We start from the raw sequence: 27,194 nt of genomic DNA, 5'->3' as shown, positions 1-27,194 counted from the left end.
GGCTGCAAGGTGGTCATCAGTCATTGTTGATCTGTACTTGGACTTGATGATTTTCATGTGCGAGAAAGCAGACTCGCACAAATAAGTTGATCCAAAAAGAGCTGTCAGGTTCAAGGCACATCTTCTGAGATTGGGATACTTCTCCTCCACCAGTAGTTTCCAGAACACATGCTCTCCAGGTTGAGCGGATTTTGATCTGGCTTTGATCTCAATGTCATTTTGCAATGTCAAAATCTCATCCTCAAGAGCGGAGCTTTCCAAGTCGAAAAGTGATTTGACTTTGTCGGCAATGTCACCAACATCAATACTTGCACCAAATGGGTAACACATATAGCTGGCTACAGGCTCGATGGACGCAAAGTCAGTAAAACGCCTCTCAAACTCTGACGAGATGCTCTGAACATGCTCCTCATAACGTGCACTGTCAAGCTGTGTCACACCTTTACCTTGACGTTGTAGTTCTGCTTGCATGTGAGGGAAGTTGCGCAGGTTACCACGCTGCAGCCTGCTTGACATCAGCTGTAGCTTGCTTTTAAACGTGTTCACTGAACTCATCATGTTGACTACATCTTTACCCTTACCCTGCAGCTCTAAATTCAATTAATTGAGCTCGCCAGTGAGCTCAGTGAGGAAAGATAAATCTAAAAGCCACTGGTGGTCCTCCAGCTTTGTATGGTAATCCACATGTTTTGAAAGCTTCAGGAAGTCCTTGATTTCAGGCAACAGCTCCGTAAATCTGGCCAAAAATGTACCTCTGCTTAACCACCTAACGTCCGTGTGAAGCAGCAGGTCTGTGTGCTCAGCATCATTCTCCTCCAAGTGAGCACGGAAAAGCCTTCTCTGCAGACTCCTGGCCCGAACTGAACACACAATCTTCATTGCAATATCCATCACTTCTTTCATATTTAAAATCTTTCCACACAACGCTTGCTGGTGAATTATACAGTGATAATTCAGGATATCTGGGAAAGATTCACTTTCTTTGCACAGTGCAATGAACCCACTGGTGCGAACAAATCCCATGAAAGCATTAAACATATCCTCACCTCTGGTGTGTCCTTTTAATGGCAAAATGGTGAGTAGCTCTTCCTTGGCGCTCATGTCTTCAAAAACCATCCTGATGAAAACACACAATTGTGCCACATCCACCATATCAGTTGACTCGTCAAATTGGAGGGAAAAGCACTCACGCATCAATATCCTTCCTCAGTTGCTCCTCCACATCCACACCCATTCCCTCACATCGCCTTGTAGTCGTATTGCGGGAGAGTTGCACTTCTTTAATGGCCTTCACGATCTCTGTTTTATTTTTAAAGTTGTCAAAAAGGCTATCCGCTGCCTCGAGAAAGGCTTCCTTCACAATATCGCCGTCTTTGAATGGCTTCTTGTGTTTAGCAAGGACGTGACTGACGCGATAGGAAGCAATAGTTGCGGGTTTAATGATTAAAACAATGTTTTTTTTTCCTCTGACAACCTATGTTTTTTTCCACTGAAAGGTTCAAACAGAGTTATATGTTTTTATTGAAGTGATTTTACCTTCCATGGTTTAAGTATTGTATGCTTAAATTATTTTATTGTATAGTTTATTGAGTGAAAGTGACAGCCTGAGACAACTGGGAATGGGAACTCAGACTGAGTTTCTTCTGAGATGTTTTGCTCAGTGTCACCGGATGGAATTAGGTCTGTGATCGGAACAATAGCAGAGATGGTAGTTGTCGTAGTGACAGCATTTGGATTGTTCTCTAGCTTGGGGCGTAGATCTTGATGGCTGGTCAAACTGCATGATGATTGGACAAGGACCTCATTCACGGGATGAGTAGCCTTGGTTAAGTACTCCCTGGAGAGTTGTGGAACACACTCTCCAGACAGACTGGGGAAGGAGCCAGTGGTATTCAAAATACTCTCTTTTGCTTATTGATCTGTATTTTTGTCAAAGGTGGCTGACGAATTTCCAGAGATAACTCCTTTTCAGAAAAAAATTTTCTGCCATGAAACGTAGAAACTTAGAGAATTTTTGTTTTTACCACTGTTGCTTTCGTCCTTGTTGTTGTGGATGTCCTTGTTTGATGATTGGGCCAAACTGTCAAGAATGGTGACAGCAAATTCTCCAGTCTCAGGCTCTGATAGTGACATATTGTCCCATTCCCTCTCTGCAGAAGGAATCATTATATGGGTTCCCTGGCCTGCTATGGTCATCTGACCGTTCTCACCATAGAGCTTGGCAGAGACTTGTGCAAGTAAATATCCAGCTATCTCTTGGCTGGTCATTGGGATCTCAAGCCATATTGGGGCTATACCAGAAAGGCTTTCCCGGATTTGCACTGACATTGGTCTTCCGTATCACAAGTGGAATTTTGGCCCAGACCTGTCTATCAGTCAAGCAGACGAGTTGAGATTACTCAGCTTGGCCAGCTGAGCTTATGTCACAAAGTGCATCATACCCACTGGCATGGACATTGTTACATATCTTGTCCTGGTATATCCCAAACAGCTCCTCCAGAGGGTGTGATAAGGCCCTGATGCAAACTGCTTTGCTCCCTGAGTTGTCAGCAACCTCATCATCATGAGCCTCATCTGCCTCAAGAACAATAGGGGATATGTAATAGACAACAACATTGGGATCATATGAATAATTGTCAGTAACCTTGCCCAACCTAATCAGACTTTTTATAATGACAGCTGTTCAGGCTCTCAAAGGATAAGTAAAAGGGAATGAACGCATGCGATTGATGGGTACGCGGTTGGCGGGCGTAAACTGCAAATAGTTTTTGCACTGGCAGGCCTCTCCTGTTTGCATTCAAATGTCACTGTTCTCGACAGGGAGCGAATGTCCACAATATCTATGTCCGATGCTTTCTCTTCCTCTTCCAGAAGACTGAATAATGAAGGAAGAGTGACTGAAGAGGTGTCACTGTTAAGGACTGTGATTCTCCAATCTGTCAGCACCTCACTTGCAGAATTTTCTAGAATCTTTCATAAAAACAATAATAAGAATACATGGGTTTAATTACTTTTTCATTTCCTAAACATTACTAATCCTTCTGTTTGTTATTGTTGTTACACTGGAGTATTACTTACAGTGTCTCTCAATACAGCAGTCAACATCCTTGGACAGCAGTCAAATTGATTACATTCTGTTGTTGTTGATGTTGAGGTGCTCTGCCCAAGGCATTTTGTTGCATTGTGTACTTGTATTTAACGTAACAACAAATAAATTCAACTTCAAAATAATGGGGCATGTTCTGGTATTGTATTTTAACAACATTTCGTAATATTTGCAGTGGACATTGTCATCTTTAAGGGTGAAATGGTCCCACACTGGGCTGCATTTGACTTGCTTCATTTTGGTTGATTAACTGTCTCCTTGTTATGTAGACGAAAGTTGGTGGCGCCAGCCTTGATTTAAATGTGTGTACCTATTTACAGTTGAATGAGCCTGGAGGCGGCAGTGCCATGCAGCCAGCCAAGGTGGAAGAACGGACTGATCAGCCTGGGGTTAGGGGGCTGACCATTGCTTGCAAGTAGGGAGGGGCTGTTCCCTTTGCCACCCGGTAGGTGAGCACCAGGGTCTTGAATCTGATGCGAGCTGCTACCGGGAACAAGTGAAAGGTGCGGAGGAGAGGGGTGACATGGGAGAATTTGGGGAGATTGAACACCAGATGGGCGGCAGCATTCTGGATGAGCTGCAGAGGTCTGATGGCGGAGGTGGGGGAGTCCAGCCAAGAGTGAGTTGCAGTAGTCTAAGCGGGAGATGACAAGTGCCTGGACCAGGAGTTGTGCTGCTTCTCTCGTGAGGAATGGACGTATCCTTCGGATGTTGTAGACGAAGAATCTACAGGAGTGCGCTGTTGCTGTGATGTTCGCTGCACAGGACAAGTGGTTGTCAAGGATCACCCCAATATTCTTGGCTGTCTGGGAGGAGGTCACAGTGGAGTTCTCGACTATGATGGAGAAGTCTTGGACTTAAACTGGATCACAGTTTAAGACGAGACCACACGTTGTTCAATTTCATTGTTTGATACACCTGATCGATCAAATTCTTAATGACGATTAATCAATAACAACCCTACTACATATGCTGAAATAGTTACGTAAAACATACAAAATATTCTTAAAACCCTGAGTTTAAAACCCAGCTAATACAGTATATTATACTATACTGTATTATAGTTATAATATATATTATACAATTATATTTAATATATAATAAATATATAATTATATTTAATATATGATATTTATTATAGTATATACATGTCGGAGTGGAGACAGTGCGAAGGCGATAGTGTGAGCTCATTGGCTGGTAATGGTTAGCATCTGTAGCGTAACCTTGTTGATACAAAGTTGCACTGTTTGTGGGCACTGGACAGGTGAAAGCGCAGGACAGAGTGTTATGGAAATCTTTCAGTGAACAACAATAAACGATGTTTGGACTCAGTTGAGAGTTTTAATGCATATAGAAAGTATTATACAACGTTGGTCAGCTGGATCAGCATTCCTTCACCAACAGTGTGGATTCAGATACTGATGCTGTGGCTGAGGAGAAGACCATCCTTAACTCCAATGCTCATACGTCATAGGTCTAGGGGTAAACATATCTTGCACCTGTTTGCTGATCAAGAAGCTGGGAAAGAAGCGTAGGCGTTGTGAGCCACTATCTCAAACCTCAGCCTGCAGTTAGGAGTGTTCCAAGGTCACATAACATCTTTGATACAAGAAAAGGAGCAGTCGGTTTTGGTTCTTCCTCAGTCACATAATTAAAAATTACAAAGTACATTGGGTCACAGAAAGGTCAATACATTTAATATAAAAATAAAATAAAATAGTACAAATATATTTTTTGCCATTACAATCCCCCCTTAGATCCTTTAAGGATCTCAAAGTATATTACAAAATTTATTCATTTGCATCCATAATTACCTTTCTGGAAAACAGTTTTCGGCAATCACTTCATAGTCGAACAAACAGAAAAACTTATCTCAGCGTTAGCTGTTTTTGTGAGTTGAAGAAACTCTATGTTGTAGCAAGCATTTTATACTGGGGTTGGCAAAAGGGATCACATTTTATACTGTTCATTTATACTGTATCAGTGTCATCATAGTCATCATCACTGTCATGATAGGAAGGAATCCACTCAGGGGTGGGATCCAGGTCTGGATAAAGGTCAGGTCTGGATAAAGGTCATTTGTTCATATTGTTGGGGTATCTGGACGTATTGTCCCATCATGGATTTTATCATCGAGCTCATCATCACCTTTAAACAGGGAACAACACAACAGAACACCAGGAACACTATGCATAACACAGATAATATGGGAGTACATATTTTCCAGAGTGGCTTCCCATCCTCCCCCTGTTAGCCAGGCCCATAAGTTCCCTCCTTGGGTCTCTTCGGTATCTCTACTGCGCTCCTCGTGAAGAAGGTCATTTAGGTGGTCAATTTAAATTGTTGCCAAAGAATAAACTGAAAGTTCCTCACCAGGTTCAAGGGATCGCAGCGCTGAGTGAAGTCTGTCCCAGGGCCCTTGGTCCTTGTCACTCGGTTCTAATGAGGTTTAAGGCTGAAGACTGTTTCTTCAGGACGGTTGGTCACCTCCGGCGCCTGGTCAGAGTACCTTCAGTCGAGCAATCCCCGGCGAGCCCCCAATATTGTTATGGAAATCTTTCAGTGAACAACAATAAACGATGTTTGGTCTCAGTTGAGAGTTTTAATGCATATAGAAAGTATTATACAACGTTGGTCAGCTGGATCAGCATTCCTTCACCAACAGTGTGGATTCAGATACTGAGGCTGTGGCTGAGGAGAGGACCATCCTTAACTCCAATGCTCATACGTCATAGGTCTAGGGGTAAACATATCTTGCACCTGTTTGCTGATCAAGAAGCTGGGAAAGAAGCGTAGGCGTTGTGAGCCACTATCTCAAACCTCAGCCTGCAGTTAGGAGTGTTCCAAGGTCACATAACATCTTTGATACAAGAGAAGGAGCAGTCGGTTTTGGTTCTTCCTCAGTCACATAATTAAAAATAACAAAGTACATTGGGTCAATACATTTCATATAAAACTAAAATAAAATAGTACAAATATATTTGTTGCCATTACAAGAGAGAGAGAGAGAAATGTGCTTATTAACACAAGTTAATTGCAGAATTTACAATTACTTACAGTTTAGTGCTGTCTATTATTGTCAGTTAGAGGCCTAAATTCTAACCATCGAAACATGGACACGTCATATTCTGAAGAGGGCTTGAAGAGACCAGGCCTAAAGGCACACAAGATCACAGATTGGGACAGATCACAGTCTGGGACAGTTATTATGGGGGGACTCAGTGATTTGGAGTGTTCGCAAAACAAATAGTGAGTTCCTAGATGATGAAACACAAGTGTTGGATTTCTGAAGCATTTCTTTATTAGGCATTTAAACATTCAGTGTTACACATCCAGCTGTTTTCAGTTGTGTCAAAACATTACTGGCACCACAAATGTCATTCGGAACTACGAGCGTCACGGCTAGTCAATCCTGTAGTCTGCTGGCTTGTGAAATTGTGATAAGCAAAAAAGCAACTTATTTGTACACAAGTAAAGTAAGTAACCTAACATTTACCCAAAAATTATTTGAAATGGAAATCAAAGTGACTTTGGTAGGCCTTTAAAGGGCTTACAGTACCTTCAAAACAGTAAAATATAAACAGGTAAACAGAGAGAGAAAATACAAACAGCCTGACGTCATTCAGGGATATGACCACCGCCAGGATTCCCCCACATACCTACCACAATGCTACTATGACCATGTTTGAAAGGATCAATTTGGAGCAGTTTCCGACCAGCACTGATCAGTGTTGATATGCACCTTTCAATACCTGTTGCAAGATGGGGGAAAAAATCTGTCCAACTTGCTAAAAAATGTTGGCTGCTTGAGATTCACTAGAGTCGCGAGATTGAGGCTCATGCAGTTTATAGAGCGAGGCGCAGTTGATCCTGTTACTTCTCACAGACTGCATGAAGCAGCAAGAGCCTTCATTGTCGGAGGCACTTTTCATGGTCGATCTTGAATGTATTCTTTACACAGACATACCTGAATCAGAAAAAGCCCTATATGCCGCGATGTATAGTTGGATATAAATCATTATTAAGGGATTTATTGATTGCACATAGCCTACTGAATATGTTCAGTTGATGGTTGTGTTTTGTTGTGATTATTCAAAGAGAATTCACCTTTTATTGAAGACTTCAATAGCTGTCATATGTTGTCACCGCCATGTTTTTAAGCTCTGCAATCAGAATTGCACTTCATTGTCCAACTTAAGACTGCACGGTCTAGCCTAGCCTGAATTCTAGTCGGATTCAGTTTTGTCAAACAAGCACAAAGTTACCATATTGCTCTTGCACGTCTACAGTTATGTTTGCATTGCGCAGTGGTAAGTGTGTAGGCATCATGCTGTAAGCACAACATCTTTAAACATGTTGCTTTGCCCAATTCTGTCTTCAGATCTGTTGTCACAAATATAGAATAGATGGTAAGCCAACACCTGGTCATAAGCAGGTGATCAAAGTTGGATGGAGAGCTGATACCATGGTTATTATCTCTGGTGATAAGTCGGTGAACTGCTTCCATGGTGGTTTTGTCTTTGGTGATACTGTAGGTCAGTGTCTGTGAACTTCTGAAATGGTGATTATGACTCTGGTTAAAGGTCAGTGAGTTGTTGCTGTTCCTGGGTTTGTTTTGTGTCCTCTGTACTGTTGTGGTGTTCTTCGCTGTTGCCATTCCTGTGGAGAAGAAGAGGGTGAATGCACATTGAGAGCAGAGGCCTTTGAGTGATGAGGACTGCCCAAATGTCAACACTCATATCAATATGTATGCAATGATGCCTATATGCATGGCTTTTTAAAATGAAAAACACTTGTTTATTTTATTTACAAATGTAGGCAGTCAACAGTTATTTATATGTGTGATAAAGAGATCCGGACTGTAGAATGTTTAGAGACATTCTTTCAGCGAAGTGTAATTACAACAATCAGCCACCACAAGGTGGCAAAAGTGTTTATTAGGATTTCTTATTTTTTTCTGAATTGACATTTTGCCTATATGCAACATTGGATGTTAAAGGGTTAAAATGTCATACTTAATGAATGACTCAAACTTCCTCTCTCGGTAGAAGGTGCTCTTTTTCATCAGGTATAGTAGAACGATGTCACACAGGAAGGCTCCCTGGAACAAATACCAGTCATGGAGTTATAACACAAGAGGGGGCACTTGCCTGAATTGTGATTATATGGGGAGCGCCATGTAGTCCATTGTCTCCCATCAGATAGCGTGACTCAATCGGGAAGGACGCTGTCTTTTAAGGCAGTGTTTGAAGGCAGGAAGTTACAATCTGCATTTTTAGGCATGTCCCATTCAGAAAGTACCTTAAAATGATGCCAACTAAGGTGCCTTAATTAGACCAATTCGAACTGCGAAATGCCAACATTCTCAAAAAGAAACGTTTTAATGGCGGGCAAAATCTACCAAAAATCCTCCGCAAGTGTAGAGCAGTGAAAATCTTACGCTACAATTTCTGAAATGACACTATTTTTGTAAGAAAATACACCCTCTTTATGTATTTTGCCCCCTGACGCTAGCAAGCTACTCTGTTACTAGCATAGAAGTACCTATGAAGTTCATGTTAGCATAATCGCTAATCGTTGCTAGCTATCTTGCCGTATCTGGTAGCCTAGCAACAGGAATTGCGTCTTTTCCGTGCGTGAAGCGTGGCCACGAGTGATGTAGCCGCTACCTTCGAATCTTCTCAAATCAGATTCCATTTTAGTTACCTTCAAACAAAAACGATACCTTGGAAGAATTTGGAGACAGAGGCTGTGTTCAAAAATGCGTTCTTGCACAAGTCCGTGAAATGTCAAGTACAGTACAAACTGAGTTCTCCTGGCGTACTTGGGAAGTCTGAATAAGGAAGCATGGTGTCTGCATACTTTCCCATATTTTCCGTTCCCAGTGATTGTTGCGAAGAGGTAGAAGAAGAGAGATGTTTTTTCTTCACATAAACTATGGCGTGCGTACAAATTTAAACATTTTTTAATTAGGTATTTGAATAATTTTTCTAAATGATTTGTATGCACAATGTCAGAAAGTATGTATGTATATACATTTAAAAAAGAAAATAATAATAATAAAAAATAAATATGACTAAGCTGGCTAGCCATCTAGCAAATGGTAAAAGCTGGTTAACGAGCCAACGGTATAGTAACTCTCACATGGTTACGGCATAAAACGATACTGATGTACAGGTATTTGTTCTTCAAGGCTCCCACAATGCCTTTCTCCCTATCGATGGTCAGAGGAATCGTTTGGGGACGCTTGGTTTTCCAGAAGTCCTTCATGGGGCTTCATAAACTTCCGTTCATGTAGCATGAGGGCCACAGGGTAGATTTGATAAGTATGGATTTTGGTGTTCCGCTGCACCAGAACTGACACATAGAAATCTCCAAGTTGAAAAGTAGTGTTGTAACTCAGCATTTGGGCATAATTGTGGCTAAGGGATTAAACAATGATCTCAAAAGACTTTTGTACAACATCTGGCATCCCAGCAAATACAACCAGATCTGGGTATGTGCTTATGTGCCAAATAAAACCTGGCAACTGATAGGCAAACTTGTGTTGGCTAAAGATTTCATCCCTTAAGATTAGCTTCTCTTTCCTTTACAGCGTGAACAGTGTTTTGAACTTGTTTGAGATTTCTTGGACTATTAACAGGCGTATGTTCTGGGTCCCCACTTCCATTGGCCAGGTTGTTTTTGTATATGTTTGAAGGGTTTTGACCATTGTCATTCTCCACAATGTCTTGGAGGACTGACTTCTTGGATGTGATAAACACCTTACCAGTTGTAAGGAGTTGCAAGTATGTCACAGAAGTTTTGAGTGAACAATCAATGCTGAGATAACTATGACACAGACTCAGTGTCTTCAGAAAGACCGGCTAAATTACTAAGTTTTCACAATATATATGGTTATGTTTTACGGTTTTGAATTAACTTATATTATAACTTTTTAGGTTTAAATTTGTAATTATATGACCTGACTGCTAAGAAAGTGATGTTCCTGACCTGATATCGTGTAGACTCTATAGACTAATTTGTTACGCTATAAGAGTAGAGGTAAAGCCTTTGACACACTATGCGATTTTAGCTGTTCCAGACTTGAGATACTACAGTGTGACATTAGCTAGGACTCCCTTGTGTTTGATCGCCAATTGCAAGTCTAGCAGTAGTCTGTTTGCAAGTCTAGCAGTAGGCTGTTTGCTGTGTTGTCAAATATTTTCCAAGCCAAGTCGCTATTGGTTGCTCAAAAAGTCGCTAAAAATGCATCAACGTGTCCTTTTCTCTGGTGAGTGCTCCTGCAGTGCTCTGTGTGCATCAAACAGCTGTTGTCTCTACTGGTCCACGTAGTACTTCTCGCTAAACGCATTGAAAATACTATATTTAATTGTCTAAAGAGAAAAAAGTCGCTAGATTTGTCACTAGCTAGTCCCTTTTTGTAGATAAGTCTCCAGGTGCGGGTCAGGTGCAGTGTGACAGGTATTAATTAGGTCTCAATCCTTGTAAATGACCAATGAAAACACATGGTTACCTCCGCAAAGGGGGTAATGTTTTCGCCCCTGTATGTGCGTCTGTTTTGTTTTCTGGTTTTGGGGATCAGAATATCAGTTGGCTGAGGAAGTGGTTCTACCGACACAAGGGTGGCATGCATGCAGAGAAAAAGTATGAACAAGATCATCTTGAGTTGTAAAAAGATGATTAAATTGGTTTCACCTATTTTCATGATGTTTTAGCTAACTTGCATATACTAATTAGCATATTCGGATGCCCCAAAACAAATTTGGTTTTGGAGGTTGTATTGAGGTAAGGATATGATTCAGGTCAAAGTGTTAATAAAGATCAGTACCCCTTTAAATGTTGACGTCGATTGGTCAGAAGGGGGCATGTCAGGGTATGGTATATTACAAAACGTAGGATATAGCAGGCCTTGGCGAAGGTCTGTGCTCTGTTGAGCACATTTCTAGTTTCTGTGGTTTTGATCACAAGCTGCGGATCTCCCACCTCAAAAGAAAGTTTTAAGCTCAATTTTACGTTTATAGGTCCTTTATTCATTTTAAGCTGTTATTTTGGCCAGTTCGGAGGCAATTTTCTATATCTTTTGATATCTATCTATTGATATATCTATCTATTGACACTAAAAGTGTTTTGTGTTTTCCTTTGGGTGGAGAGTAGGGTCATACCATGAGGTGTCATTGAAGATTTCTTCAGATTTTTTATAATCAGTTAAAGGCCCAGTCGGTTCAATTCATTTTCCAAAGTGGACATTGCCTAAATTCTTTCATCCATTTAATTATTTTATTTTGACTTGAAATTGTCATCATCTCCTTATATTCCCCTAATGGCTGAAAAGGGATGAATTTTCACATTTAAGCGTCATTAAGCTCTCGTTTTCGTTCTTTTACAAATATTTCTCAAAATCCTTTAGACTTGCTATACTCATCATAGCATGATATGAATTTCATCTCAATCTGACTTGCTTTTAGGTCATTTACTCACATTTAGCTGTTATTTTGGCTGGTTTTGTGCCTATTTTCTATATCTTTAATTCATTAAAATTGTTTATGAATGTCGTGTCATGTTTTCCTTTTGGGTAGAGTAGGGTGATAACATAAGGTGTTATCCACACCAAATTCAGATTTTTGTAAGTCAGTTATGGGCCATTAAGCCACATTAAGCTAATTTGGTTCCATTCATTTTCAATAGGGGATGTTGTTTTTTCACCTGCTTACTGATTTTCTTTTGACTCGAAATGTTCAGCACAGCATCTACTCACATGCCACCTCTGCCTGAATAAAGTTGAAAGTTTTCCATTTTGGTTGTAGGTCATTAACCCACATTAACCTCTCGTTTTAGCCTAAATCCGACTCCTTTCTATTTTAAAAAAATATTTCTCTAAATCTTTTAGACTTTTTCTTCACATCATAGCGAGACCTCTTAAAGGAGTGCACAACAATTTCAGCTCATTTTGACTTTCTTTAAGGTCAATTAAGCTAACCTTTTTAGTCATTTTTACAATATTTTAATTCATGTACATTTAATTTTCATTTTAACCATGGCTAAACCTTAGATGTGGGAATATTTTTTTGCCTTGTTAAGCTGTTTTCACATTAAGCCTTTTAGGATATCCTGCTACATTCGCTGAGGTTAAATCAATAAGGTAAAGATGTTGTAAATACAAAGTTTTGCCTGTGATTAAAACTATTTGATTTACTACAAATGAAACTTCAATTTACCCTTACTATATGCTATGTAGATATTGGTAGATATTAGCTTTTGCGTAGCACTGCTAACGACATAGCTAATGATGTCCCGGGCGGGGAAGCCCATTAGATATCTGATTCGTTCAGTTTGGTGTGGTGTTTAATGGTTAGGCTCACCACTGAGGCCAGTGCTGGTCTTTCGACTAAACTTTGAACTATCCCCTTCATGCTCCTCTGCAACAGTGATGCATGTTGTGTCAAAATAATCCATAAAAATGCCAATGATTACATAATACTTCCTCCAATGCTGATGATAGTAGGTAAGTTCAGTTAGCTCATGCACAAAGTAATGTTGTCGCAACCCTGGCAAGGAAGCAACTTTTTCTGGTTGTCATGACTGTCCAAATTTCGACCCTCACTGCCTGGGGAGATGCCCATAGATTTGTGACATTCATGTCATTTGTTTTGTTCAAAAGGAACCATAATACCACAGCCCTTTTTGGTATAGGCTCTCTAATAATATGTACAGCATTATATAGGCTACCAGGTGCAAGTGGTGTAATAACGCGGTAGCTATTTCACTTTACCTGCCAGTACGTTGCTTGCCCAATGGCTGAAGTTTTGAGAAATGATATTTATGATTTAAGCCTTCTTAAATGTTTTTGCTTTTCTAATGAGGTTTGTTGTGTTGTGATTGCATATATTACATTAATGTTGCATTACCATTAAATACCACTAGAGTCCCCACCTACTGAGTATAAATGTGATGTCCACATGTTCAGTTGCTCTTTTTTATAATGTGGTAAATAAAGTACCCCATTGATGAATACTGGCTCTATTCATTCATTCATACATTTTACACCTGTCTAAAACACTACAAAATTGGTGATGATGTCGTTTTTGGTGCCCATGGCGAAAAATCTTTGCAAACTAAAGTGAATCTCCTTACTGCTCGCCAAAGATTCAGACAAAGTGCACAGAGACCTGAAGAAGAAGCTACACATGTTAGTCGCGCCATGTGAGTTAGGACAGATGGAATTTGAAATGATTCGAGTTCAGCTAATTGAACGTGTTAATTATAATCAGCAAGACTCCTGTGTAACCAGTATGACGTCACATACCGTCTCGGTAAGATAAACTTTATTGCTGATTGCTTGTCACGACTACCAGTGCCTGTTGCTCACGATGACATAGATCTAGAACCAGAGATTATAGCCAAGATATCTATGCGTTAACTGCCTTACCTGTATCAGAACTGAAAGCTGCCTGTAAAACATGCCCAGAGCTATCCAAATTACGCACACAGATTACGCATGGTTGGCCTAAAGCTAAGAAAGATGTCACACCTGAGCTTGCAGCTTATTTCCTAATCAGAGACAAACTTTCCATGAACAATGCATATGTGATGAGAGGAAGTCGTTTGATTGTGCCATGCGCTTTGCGGCCGAGACTTCCATCTGGCACACGAAGGACACCAGGGTACTGTGCGTACCAAGCAGCACTTGCGAGAACTGTATATATATAAAACTGCCAGAACCTGCCCTGCGCCATTGCAACCAGTTGTACTGCCTGACGCACCTTTCCAGAAGGTTGCCATAGACATTATCGGTCCTTCTGAGAGAGGGGCATATAACTGTCGTTTTGCTATATCCTGGTTGATTATTATTCTAAATGGCCAGAGACAGCATTTCCATCTAATGTAACAACTGACACTTTATGTCTTTTCTGAGTGCTGTATTCACTAGAGAAGGAAATCCGACTGCTCTTGTAGGTGATAATGAGCTGCATTTTTGTTCATTGTCATTTTACCAATTCCTAGAGGAAAGAGGAATTAAACATATCTAATCTAGTGTGTATTATCCACAAGGTAACGGCGCCGCAGAATGCCTGATAATAAACACTTTGAATCTTGAACAGACGTGTCAAAGAATGTATCCAAAACACAGAAGCGTCAAATGCCATGGAAACCAGAGGTGACATCCTTCCTTCACAGCTACAGAGCTACCCCGTACACAACCACAGGCGTGTCTCCCTTTGAACTTCTCAGAGGAAGGAAAATGAGAACGAAGTTGAACATTCTACCACCGCAGAAAGAGAATGCGCAAGAAGTCCGTGCCACTGTCAAACAGAGAGCACAAAATGAAAGACTATACGGACACTAGGAGAGGTACCAAATTGTCACGTTTCAAATGTGGTGACAAAGTCCGCATCCGTAAGCCTATGTATGTCCACAAGGCCGATGCCTGATTCATTGATCCACTGTCAGTCAGAAAACAGATCGGGCCTAGGGCTTATGTTTTGAGTGACAGAAAGAAATGGAACGCTGCGAACTTGGTGCTCTATCCTGAGAGCGCACAGTTGCCTATAGACATTGCTCAAGAGGTACAGGTCCCAGTAGAGCCTGACCCTGTTAGATGCTCACGTGAAAGTATTACTGCATGGCACTCCTCATTCTGTCACAAATGTAATGAATGGAAAAGATAGCTGGTATATATCTCTATCATACCAGTCCAAACATGAACAGCACTCACTCACTCACTCACTTGCGCTGGCAATAAGATCCAGAAATCCATTTGATTTACACACACAAATCTATGAATAAGAGAATAAATGTTATCTGTACAAAATGCTGTTTCTGCAAAATCCATGTCGGTCTGAAGTAAAAAAAGAAAAGAAAAAAAACTACTTACCGCTCCCATCAAAGCTAGTCCTGAGCCTATGTTGATAAAAGTGGGGATGATATTGAACCTTCCAGCCTGTGGAATATAGAACGGAACACAGGGAAGCACAAAGACCAGGCAATAAAAACAAACTTAAAGCATTCCTCTTGAGAAGCCATAGAGAGTTTATTCCTCATACCTTTCCATGAACCATGATATCTAGACGTAGCCCGTACACTTTGAATAGGGTTCGGAAGCTTTCTCCAGCCTCATTTTTGTAATAGCGAGCATGCCTGTTATGGTAGTAGACAGAAACAGAAAAGATATTCACACCTTTCACAGGTTTTAAAAATGTGAAAAATGAAAAATATTTGTTGCACCTGAAGTTGAACCCAGAGGTTATGGAATTTCTGGAGACTTTGGTATCAAGGCGAGTGAAGCTGTACTGTGGATGGCATTTTGAATAACCTTTGTCGAGGTCACAGTTCCACTCAATCAGAATGCCAATTGAACCACCCTGAGGGATAAAGTATTCATAAGTATTGATAACACAATGAAATAGTAAAAACTGTGACAAACAGACTGAAGACATAACTGGAAAATAGCTTATAGGGAACCATTGATCTACAGTAGATGCAATACAAATATATTGCAAAGGTGAAAAACTCAAAGACGAGAGTTACTGCACACAGGTCTTTTATACTGTAGATTAATCCAATCTGCATTGCGGAGGTGAGTGACTGTGTTATGATAACTCATTCCCACTTCTTGATCAGACCTGCACATACTCGTTTGTCAACTTTCCCTTCAAGGCACAATCTGGGATTTGTTAAGCGGTCATTTCAATTCATAACATACACACGTTTTAAGTTTTCTGGAAGTTGGTTACAGTGGTGAACAGCTTTTACATAATAATGTATGTATGGAAAGGAAAGTTTATATTCCTGCCTTTGCGTTGGCTAAACCTTCTATTTTGCTGGTTTTGGCTAACACACAACTTACCAGACTGTATACTCATTGATTCTAGAAGAATATGACTAATAAATGCCAACCAAGCTTAGTACAACTGCCTTACCCTATGTAACCTAAAACATACACGATACACACATTATTATGTATGTGAAGTGAAACAGCGGTTAGAAGAACAACAGGTTTGTAGCCACGTTTGAACGTGTTTTTTATTGCCATTTGTATTTTGTTGCTGTTTTTTCTGTGTTTTCATAACTCATAGGTCCAATTTCTTCTGTGTGAAACGTATCTGCATGTCCTGACCTCTGCTTTTTTATTATTGTCCCCCACCGATGAAATCGGAGAGGGGACTATGATTTGGTCTCTGTCCGTCTGTACAGTATGTCACACGACACCACTGGGACAATTCTGATGAAACTTGGGTGAATGAGGGGTCTTTCCACACAGATGCGACATTTACGAAATTATACTGATAATGGCCCAGTTTTGATGAAGACGCTTCTTGCCATAGAGATTGTTTAGGAGTGTTGAGGTAACGCTGATTCATCATTAAAAACTTCATAACAAGGTACAAAGTGGAGGGCTAGCAGTGTAGCCTAATGCAGTAGGCCTATAGCCTAACAAATTTGGGAATAATATTTTGTTAGTGAAGTCTGTTATGCAGGATCATTTAATACTGACACTTGGCCTATATCAATATGAAAACCACATTTTGTCTTAGACTATTGGTGAAATTTGTGCTTGAAGTAAAGATGTCTTATATTAATAGAGTTAGTACGATAGTAGCCTAATGGCGCCCAAACATGTTTTCTCTTTGGTCACAGGTGATCACACCAAGAGAAAAGCCATCCCTGTGCGCAATGGGGACACAGCACTGTAAAACAGAGACATCCAGGGTGTCTTAGTAAAAGGTTTATGAATAAAAGTCTTGCTTCATTTAAAGGCTTCATTGCGTCACTCCTTTTATAGAGGGGCTCTTCTTTTATCGTGGGTGACAACATGTTTACTATACACTTGTTTATTTTTGTATTATTTAATTTTATTGTTCAAATGTCTGATGTTTGTATGTTGTTCATGTTTTGTTGTACATTGTCCCTGTATAAATACATTTAATAATAATAATTAAAGCAGCGATTAGCAGGGTCAAAGTCTCATGGCAAGGTCACAGGATCAAACGGCTGTCTACCAGGTTTATAGCAATAGGGTAGACTTTGTTTAGCGGTATCTTTGTTTATCAGCATTTACATGATTCAAACGCCTTCACAGCGCCACCATTTAGCTCCCCTTGGGTGGATTGGCGTCACATTTTGCACATAAGTTCCTTAAAGAGATCTAGACTTGTGTTCATAATGACAGCGCTAACCGTCTTTGATTCATAGGCATTTATATGAAAGACCAAGCCCAACAGTATGGCCAATCTTAGCCAATCATGTTTAAAATACGCATACAAATACATAACGCAGGGCATGGGTACCAAATTACTGTAATGCAGGGCACTGTTCATACTGTTTATATTGTTTAGTACTTCTATTTTATTTTATTATATTTTAAAACTTATTGTTGCACTACTCTGTGGCACTGTCACTTTTGCATTTCACTGTATACTTGTATGCACGTGACAAATTGAATCTTGAATCTTGGCATGTGTACCAACCTTTTGGTTGATTTGACTGTGGCTTTAGGGGTATGACCTCATCATGACAGGATTAATTGTCTTTGACTTATAACTATTTACGTTAGAGGTCATGCCCCCTAGACAATTCATTGGTTAATAGCAGCCATATTATTTGTTCAAATGTTAAACAATAACTGTAAAGCACATTTAGGCAGTAACAACAGAATAAGTATAAGGGCACTGTTACTATTGGTTAAATGCTGACAAACCTTAACCGCAAACCTCCTTTGTGAATCAGCTAAATGCATGACTGATTTGACAGAGCAATCACGATTCAGGTTCAGCGTAAACCAGCAAATTGTTTTGTTCAACGTTATTGTTTATAAACAATGTCTTTGTAAACAAACTATGCATAGCTTTGAAATATGTTTAGAGATATCATTTCAAAATCATGGACCGTTAGTCCTTGGATCCAGAGCTCTGGACCTTCATTGTCAAAGTACAGCTCACCATCTCAGTCATGTCTTGAAAGTTGTGTCCAGCTCGATTAGTTATGTCTCCCAGACGGAATATGGGGCAGTAGGGGTGGAGAGCGTCATCATAGAGACATCTCTTCAGATATGAGCTGTTCCACGTGTCCAGAACATTGGACCTGAGAATTAGGGGAAAACATTAAAACACAGAACACAGAACTTGAAACTGTTAGGTGTGGCCAATTCTTCTCCTGGAGTGTGTGCGAGTTTTTGTTAAAGCACAATACTAACACAATTATCTGAATCAACTGTGCTAGTGCTGGTCTCGAACAAAAGCCTGAACAATACTTGGCAAATGCTGCACCATAGATAACTTACTTTGAGAAAGCAAACTTGGGAAATCTGATGAAATTCTTAATGTAGATGGTGAAGTTTTCTGCTTTTGTTGACAAAGTCCTCCTGTGAAATATATGTTAAACTGCATTACTGGATCTTACTGGAAATCTTTAGGTTATTTACATAACCCCGGTTCTCTGAGTAATATGAGTGAGATGTCTCACTATGGGATGCACGCCTGCTGCAGCCCTCAGAAGCATTAATCTCATTACACCAATCCTGATTGGCTGGTAAACGTGTGCGTCCGCCTCAGGCACCACCACGGCACCACGTCATTCAAGATAAGCACCTCTTCTCACTCGCCCAAGCAAGAAGGGCTGTCTGGTGAGACATCTCACTCATATTACTCAGAGAAGTTCTCTTTCATAATATTTCGTTCGATGTCTCACTATGGGATATGGTAGCTCCCGTATTGCCAGACAAGCTTATCAAGCGTCCACCAACCCGCAGGGAAAAATACTCTGTTCTAATCAGGACAGCAAAACCGCGCGTGCCACGCACGGAGCGGAGACGTCCAGCATATAGAAACGGACAAAAGTGAGAGGCGAGGACCAACTCGCTGCAGCACAGATGTCCTGAACAGAAACTCCCCTGAACAAGGCCCAGGATGTGGCCAAGCCCCGAGTCGAGTGCGCTCGCAGGCCCACAGGTGGCTGCAAACCCTGACTCGTATAGGCCAAAGCAATCGCCTCCACCACCCAGTGGGATAGGCGCTGCTGTGTGATAGGTTTCCCCTTATGAGGATTAGCCCAGGAGACTAACAGCTGATCGCTCCTCCTGAAACCCTCCGTCTTACCCATGTAAGTGCGCACCGCACGGACTGGACACAACGCATGTGGCCGCTGCTCTCCCGGTGAGGCAGCGAAGGCCACGAGGTCAATAGGAGAACACGAGCCCACCACCTTAGGAACAAAGGCCGGGTTGGGCTTCAAAATCATCCTCACATCCCCCGGGAAGAGCTGAGCGCATGACGGATGCACCGAAAGCGCATGGATGTCACTAACCCGTTTAGCTGAAGTCAGGGCCAGTAACAACACTGTCTTGAGAGACACGTATTTCAAGTCTGCTCCCTCCAGTGGCTCAAAAGGAGGGCCTTTAAGCCCCTCCAGAACCACAGCCAGATCCCATGGTGGTACCAGTGGTCTGGACACGGGGAGAAGCCTGCGCGCTCCCTTCATGAAACGGCAAACCAGCGGGTGCTGGCTCGCAGTTTGCTTCCCAAACCCCACGTGACAGGCGGCGATAGCTGCCAAGTACACTTTAACCGTGGAGAAGGCTTTTCGTTTGTCAATCAGGTCCTGCAAGAATGACAATATCACTCCTACTGGACACTGAAAGGGAATGTGGCCGTTTCCGTGGCACCAACCCTCAAACACTCTCCACTTACAGTCATACAGAGACCTAGTGGAGGAGGCTCGAGCACTTTGTATAGTGGAAATCACACGTTGTGAGAGTCCCACAGCTGACAGATTGAGCCACTCAGGGGCCAAGCCCACAGCGCCATGCGTTCTGGGTGCGGGTGGAAAACCGTCCCTCCCCCCTGCGATAGCAGGTCCCTGCGCAGCGGGAGCTGCCAGGGCTGAGCGCGCAGCAACCGATATATCTCCGCCAGCCAATGCATCGCAGGCCAATGCGGAGCTATCAAAACCAGTGCATGGCCGTGCTCTCTCACTCTGGACAGAGTGGGGGGTATCAAGGCCAGTGGAGGGAACGCGTAAAGAAGCTCGTGCGGCCAGGCGTGCGCTAGTGCGTCTACGCCGAGGGGAGCGTTCGTGCTGCGCAGAGAGTAAAACAGCGCGCACTGCGCGTTTTCTCTCGACGCGAACAGATCCACCGTGGCCCGACCGTAACGGGCCCACAACTGTTCCACAATCTCCGGGTGTAGAGCCCACTCCCCGTATACTGGCGCGCCCCTGGACAGCAGGTCTGCGCCCATGTTCAGGGCTCCCGGGACGTGCGTCGCTCTCAGGGAGAGGAGACGACCGCAGCTCCACAGGATCAGTTTGCGTGCCAGCATATGCAACTGACGGGAGCGCAACCCGCCCTGGCGGTTGATGTACGCCACCGTCGTCGTATTGTCCGTCCTCACCAGGACATGATGACCCATGAGAGACGGAAGGAAACGTTTCAGGGAGAGGAACACCGCTGAAAGTTCCAGAAAATGTATGTGAGACCGCTGGAGATCCACACTCCAGCGGCCCCTCACAGACCGGCCCTCGTGAATTCCGCCCCAACCTGTCAGGCTGGCGTCCGTAGTGACCACCTTCCTGGACAGGACGGCGCCCATGGGCACCCCGTGTGTCAGAAAGGACGGGGCTCGCCAGTGGCGCAGCGCCCTGACGCACCCCGGTGTGACCAGCACTCTCCGTGCGCCATGACGCACGGGATCCAGCCCGCATGAGGCCACCCAAAGCTGGAATTCCCTCATGTGGAGGCGACCGAGATGGACTACGAGGATGGCAGACGCCATCAACCCGAGTAACCGAAGACACAATCTGAATTGAACAGATTTGCCTGGATGAAAAAGCGCGAGACATGCCCTGAAAGTTTTCACTCGTTCCGCCGAGAGGCGCGCTGTGAAAGTCACCGAGTCCAGAGACAATCCCAGAAAGATTATGTCCCGTGCCGGGGACAGCATGCTCTTTTCCGCGTTTATCACGAAACCCAGTTTCAGCGGGGCTATTGCCGCTTCCGTGCACCGCACAAACACCCTCGGGCTTAAAGACAGACCGAAAGGGAGCACGCGGTACTCGTAACAGATCCCCTGGAAAGCGAATCTCAGATACTTTCTGTGGGGAGGATAGATCGGGACGTGGAAATACGCGTCTTTCAGATCGACAGAAGTGAACCAATCGTTCTGTCGCACAAGGCGCAGCAGGGATGCATGTGTTAGCATCCTGAACTTGTATTTCCTGAGAAATTTGTTCAGAGCACGTAGATCCAGGATAGGGCGAATCCCGCTCCCCCCTCGTTTGGGAACCAGAAAATACCTGGAGTAAAAACCGCTCTGACACTGTGCGGGAGGAACGACACAAATTGCTCCTTTGTTTAACAGTGAGAGGATTTCCTCCTGTAAAACGCAAGCTGACTCTCCCTGAGCCTGGGAGTGTATTATACCGGCGAATCGCGGAGGGACAGCGGCGAACTGCAGCCTGTATCCCCTCGAGATCGTCCGTAACACCCAGGGTGAAGCTGCGAGCGCAGCCCATCTCTCGCGTCTGAGGGAGAGAGTGGACACACACTGCAGTCTCTCCACCATGAGAGGCTCCAGCCGCGGTGCGGTGGCGCCCTCTCTTGGTAGAATAGTGACACTGCGCCCAGGCAGCGCTGCGTGCGTCTGCCCAGGAGGACCTCACAACCCGGCGGGGACCTCACAACCCGGGTGTCGCCACCGCGCTGCTTATTTTGATAATTTTGGCTTTTTTTTTTTTATTATTAGCTGCGCCCTCGGCACTCGGCCTGGATGCAGCAGCGGGACACATTTTCTTTTCTTTATGAAAACGTGTGTGTGTGTGCGTGCTTGTGGACATGAGAGAGGGGCAACTGCTGAACCCTCTGCTGTCAAATGTCCATCTCTCCCGGCTCGCTCTGGCACGGTCCGTGGCAGCTGGGAGATGGGGGCGTGGGGGGCCCCTGCTCGCACGCTCGAAAGCCGAACAGGTGAAGCCGGAGAACGGGGAACATCCAGCTGAATCACCGGTGGAGAGAGGGGCGGTCAGACCGCTCTCCTCTTCTTCCTGGGCTGGTAGGCGGCAGCCTGCGCGGGCTGTGCCGGCGGAGCTGCAGCTGAGGCCGGGGGTTTCTTGGACCAGCCGGCCCGACCGGGCTGAGCGGGCGGGGCGGGCTGGGGCTTCGGCGGTTTAGGAATCTTAAACCGCGAGCCTTGGGAAGCAGCCTGTGCGAAGTTTTTGCGCTGCGCAGGCGGAGAGGGAGCCGGGGGCTTCCGGGGGAGGCAGAGCTGGAGAGCTTCGTCCTCCTTCTTTTTGGCTTCACACCGCCGTTGCATTGATGCCAACGCGGAACCAAAAATCCCCTCCGGGACGATGGGCATGTCCAGCACGTCGTCCTTCTCTCTGTCTGACAGGTTGGCGAGGTTGAGCCACCGCGCTCGTTCCTGCAGAACCATAGCTCCCATCGCTCTTCCCGCGGCCTGGACCGCGCAGCGTTGGACACGGAGGCACAGGTCGGTAATGACCGGTATCTCCTCCCACGTGACTGGGTCCTGAGTTTTGCACAAAATCCTCACATAACTCAGCTTGATAAGCCGTGAGCAGGGAGAGGACATTGAGCGCTCTGGCCGAAAGCGCCGCCGCCTTATAAGCCTTTTCAGTCAGAGCTGACTGAAAACGGTCAGACTTGGATGGCAGGCTAGGGCTCCGGGAGGACACCGCTGACAGCTGAGGGTGAAGGTGCGCTGCAACGAGTGGCTCCATCGGAGGCATGCGGAGCAGACCCAGGCTCTCCATCGCCTCACAGTCGAGGGACGAGGCACCGGGAATCGGGCTCCTGCTGCTGTAAGGGCGGTCTCTCCACGAGCGCGCCACCTCATCCAGCAGCTCTGGGAAGACGGGGAGAATTTGCTTCGTCGCACTCTTGGCCAAGGGCAATTTCTTCCCCTCGTAGCGGGATCTGGTGGTCTCAGCTACGACAGCGGGCCAGGGGATGGCCAGCCGGGCAGCGGCGCGTTTGCACACGTCGAACATGTCCGAGCTGGGGAGGGGAGAAGCTGGTGTGCTACTCTCACCTCCGTCCCAAGAGGCGACGGAGGCCGCGGGCTGCGCAGCCCGGGCCGGAGTGATGAATATGTCGTCCTCTTCTTCATCCTCTGATATGAGGAGTTCTGAGGTACCATATTTATCGTCCCCATAGTCCAGTTCAAGGACGTCTTCCTCCTGCGGGGGAACTGCGGCCAGGTCGAGCTGGGAGTCCCAGCTGGCGCTAGCCTCCGGTGCCGCCACCGCGGCGACCCCCGCCTCCTCTCCAGCCTTGACGGCGGCACCGTCGGAAGGGAGATAGGGGTCATGTCCAGACAAGCTAGCTTGGCGGGCTAGCCGTCTGCGGAGACTCTTGACGGTGTACACCGCACAGCATTGACACGAGCCGGGGACGTCGATAGCTAGCCGGGCGTGTTCCAGCCCCAGGCAGCTCGAGCAGACCTGGTGTGGATCCTTACTCGCTATCTTATTCCCGCAGCGACAGAGTCGGGCTCCAGAGTCTCCGTGCCCTCTGGTGTGAGGGGTTTTAGCCTCCATTCCTCGCGAGCTGGTGTGCAGGCAGGGAGTCGAGGCAGTTAGCTGGTGTGCTAACTGAAGAAGTCGAGAAATTAGCTGGTGCGCTAATACTCGGTGCTCGAACTGCCGTGGTGGGGCGTCGAGGACAGTGCTGACCAAGTCGTGGAGGACAAGGAAAGCACTGGGTTCAACTTCGATCTGGTGTGACCGACGAAGCAAAAAAATCTCCAAGGCTGGTAGCGCCCGGCGACAGAAGCTAGATAAGATCTGTCTGTGGACAGTTAAACTAGTTAGCCCTGGACGCGAGATATGCTCCGAGTGAGAAGAGGTGTTTGAATGACTACCTGAGGCGGACGCACACGTTTACCAGCCAATCAGGATTGGTGTAATGAGATTAATGCTTCTGAGGGCTGCAGCAGGCGTGCATCCCATAGTGAGACATCGAACGAAATATTATGAAAGAGAACTATTGTTATTAATTAATTGTTATTAATTAAATAGGGACAGTGTGTGTTTGTGTGCACACACTTGTGTGTGCATGCGTGCGTGCATGTTCTCTTACTGCCGTTTGGAGGTACTCTCAATAGGGCACCAGCCATATATCTCACAAGTACCAGTAGAATTCCTATCCTTTTTCAAACAGCGACCACTCATAAGTCCTTCAGATAAGATAATAAAATCATAATAAATGGCATTATGTAAAAGAAACAGTGTTTATTTCTTAATTTGAATTAGTTTCAGCTCAATTTGAATATTTAAAGATGTCTGTTCCTACCATGGCCAGCTACCACCGTCTCACCCTCCTCACAGTCCACATTCTGCCTACAGTGGCCATCCAGCACCTTGAAGCTCTGAGAACAAATACCTCACAGATTAAACAAATACTGCTGAGACTTTGATCACAATGACCCTGCTCAGTGAGCGATGGAGTGTCATGGTGTGACAACTCGCCCCCTTTTTAACCGACACAACAACATGTGGAAAAAGATTTCGGATGCTATCGATGTGCGTCAGGAAAATGTGTGGTAGTACAGCTCAATGTAAACACTGCCAAGAACAGCACATTGCTATGACAAGCCTTTTACATGGTCATTCTATTAGTCAGTTGTTGAAAGTCACTATTCAACAGGCTCAGAAGGTGAGACTGTTTACATACCAGGGGGCTTCTGTAAATGAGCTCTATAAATGTGCCTGATGGAAATTATGATGGAGCTAAGCCAACACACACACACACACACACACACACACACACACACACACACACAGGGAGTAAAAAGAGTTTGGCCTTGCATATGCTCTTTTGATAATCTTAGAGGGATGAAAAGCACTTGTAAAGTGTGCTGGTCAGATAAATTGGTATATGGCATGTAAGATCTGAAGACTAAGCAGATAAGAAAGAGCAAGGGCATAGGATATCTTGTTTTCTCCACACTCTATGACCTATAGTAATGGCACCGACACCATCTCACGTAATGTTATCACACTAAAACTTGAACTCAGTGAACTGCTCAATAGACAACATCTTGTCAATTCTACCAGAATATCTATAGATAAGGTGAGAGAGACAAGACCTACTACACCACACCCTTAAAGGGACAATTCCCTTACCTCAGCACAGTGGCCCAGCTTCTGGTTTGGTGTCACATGAAGCTAAAGCACAGCACTGTAGACTACTCACATGAAGCTAAAGCACAGCACTGTAGACTACTCACATGAAGCTAAAGCACAGCACTGTAGACTACTCACATGAAGCTAAAGCACAGCACTGTAGACTACTCACACTGTAGACTACTCACACTGTAGACTACTCACATGAAGCTAAAGCACAGCAATTCCCTTACCTCAGCACAGTGGCCCAGCTTCTGGTTTGGTGTCTCAATGAAACTGGTAACAATAAATAGAGACGCTTCACCCTGGAAACAAAAGTCACATGCTTGACAAGAAAATTACCTTATCAGCAGCAGCAGGTGCTACCTACTTACAGCAAACATTTTATTGACCCAGTAAAGAATTAACCTTACTTGAAGGTTCTACTGTAGCCTTAAGAGTAACAGTCATTGTGATCAAAGGGGTTAAATGTGATTTAACCTGTGGTGGGATGACGTAGTCCTCAGGCCCCCACACAAGTAGTCCAGACTCTGTAGTGTTGGTGATAGATACTCCCTTCAGTTTAGTAATAACAGAACTCTGGATGGATTCTTCTGTTTCCTGGTAACCCTTCTTCACCAGGAACACCCACCTATAAAGCAGACGCAATGAACACAATATCACAGAGGGATTTAAGCTCAGTGTGTGTGTGTATGGGGGGGGGGGGGGGGGGGGGACTTCTTGATTGAGTTAGGAATATTCATCACTAGTCGAGCTTTATTGTTTTTTTACTTTTCTTTATTTTATTGTTTGTTAAAGTGCCTTTAATATCTCAATACACGTGATTAGTATGATAGACTAATACATAACATAGAAAATAGTGACAGAAGTAAATGCAAGGTCAAAACAATTGGTGGAAGAGGTTTTTTTACACATACATTAGGCTATGTCTGGGCAAACATACGGATAACCAGTCTTTGATCGATTAAAAATACGACAGTATACAGTAGTCTACTGTAGGGTCGAGGTGACTGTCAACTTTTCTCTTTTCGATTTGGCATAGCCCGCAACTTAATGGATGCAACTGAACAGCCGACATTTAGCCGGCACTGGAGACTTCATTTGACTTCATTATCCCTCTGTGTGGTAGACTTTAATCACGCAAGAAAACATGCGACTTTAAGTAGAGAGTAAACCAATCCAGTCACTTACCCAATAATGTATCCAATGATAGATAATTGTACAATTCTGTATAAAACGCCAACTTTCTTGTTTGAGGCGATTATGTACTTTTCTGTCTTGTAGTCAAATAAGGGAAGGCAGATTCTTTTCAAGCTGCTCGCTGCCATCCTACAGTGATACTGTACTGTACTGTGAGTGCGGCAGTCGCAGCTGTCCGGTGCTCGTGCTGGTGGCCAAATAACCTGAACAAAATACATTATTCGTGAAAAAGTGCCTCTCGGCATAATGTCAAGGTGTCAAGGCAAATGTGACTGCTGTTACAGTCCTCTTATTTTGCTAACACTTGCAACTCTTTTACCGATTATTGGTCCTTGTCATTTATGCTGGCAGCGGACGGAAGCCGCCTCTGCACGCCTAGTGCGTTATGGTGCGTTCTAGTGTCACTTGGAAGTAAACGAGCCTCCAAGTCGGAGCTCCATGTGGGAATCTCATTGAAGTACTTCCCCAGATGTCTCTTGAATGCAATAAAGAGCACCAAAAGTAGAAGCTTTCTTAGGATGTCCATGTCGTGGTTAGGAAATTGACATTAGGAAATTGACCTATGTACCTAGAAAGTTGTACTTACGACTTTACCAACGTCACCAACTGGGAAACTCCGAGTTTCCGAGGACGACTAGAACGAACCATTATTCGCAAGACTCAGCGTGAGAATGCGTCTACAATCTGGTTTGACACACATGAGCAATGGGCTTACAGTGTTTCTTTTAGCTAACAGGCATACAAAAACGCA

At 44.1% G+C, this 27,194-nt stretch overlaps 1 protein-coding gene across 2 annotated transcripts; it reads right to left on the bottom strand.

Moving 5' to 3' along the window:
• Window positions 1-6,421: 6,421 nt before the first annotated feature.
• On the bottom strand, window positions 6,422-27,134 carry p2rx8 (purinergic receptor P2X, ligand-gated ion channel, 8). 2 transcript variants are annotated; one of them, XM_083696287.1, is made up of 12 exons: window positions 26,435-27,134; window positions 25,724-25,874; window positions 25,477-25,548; window positions 24,411-24,486; window positions 24,198-24,294; window positions 18,387-18,467; window positions 18,046-18,187; window positions 15,332-15,468; window positions 15,151-15,244; window positions 14,982-15,047; window positions 8,122-8,207; window positions 6,423-7,765 (listed from the first exon to the last, which is right to left on the bottom strand). In XM_083696287.1, the coding sequence occupies exons 1-12, from the start codon at window positions 26,686-26,688 to the stop codon at window positions 7,684-7,686; spliced, it is 1,338 nt and encodes a 445-aa protein (XP_083552413.1). In that variant the 5' UTR covers window positions 26,689-27,134; the 3' UTR covers window positions 6,423-7,683. The 2 variants fall into 2 exon arrangements, with proteins under 2 accessions (XP_083552412.1, XP_083552413.1); XM_083696286.1 differs by having other exon boundaries at window positions 6,422-7,765; window positions 15,151-15,468.
• Window positions 27,135-27,194: the final 60 nt, after the last annotated feature.

Source organism: Argentina silus, assembly GCF_951799395.1.
Source record: "Argentina silus genome assembly, chromosome: X".
NCBI classification, from domain to species: Eukaryota; Metazoa; Chordata; class Actinopteri; order Argentiniformes; family Argentinidae; genus Argentina; species Argentina silus.
Note: the sequence above shows the minus strand (reverse complement) of the source record. Positions and strands in the feature narration are given on the sequence as shown.

Bases quoted from the DNA above. Each gene is read 5' to 3' on its own strand.
- p2rx8 (XM_083696286.1), bottom strand. From the start codon at position 26,688: ATGCCGAGAGGCACTTTTTCACGAATAATGTATTTTGTTCAGGTTATT. The intron at 25,549-25,723 runs GTTAAATCACAT...TTTTGTTTCCAG, and splicing joins ACTACGTCATCCCACCACAG to GGTGAAGCGTCTCTATTTAT. The intron at 18,468-24,197 runs GTAAGAGAACAT...TATATTTCACAG, and splicing joins GAGAGTACCTCCAAACGGCA to GAGGACTTTGTCAACAAAAG.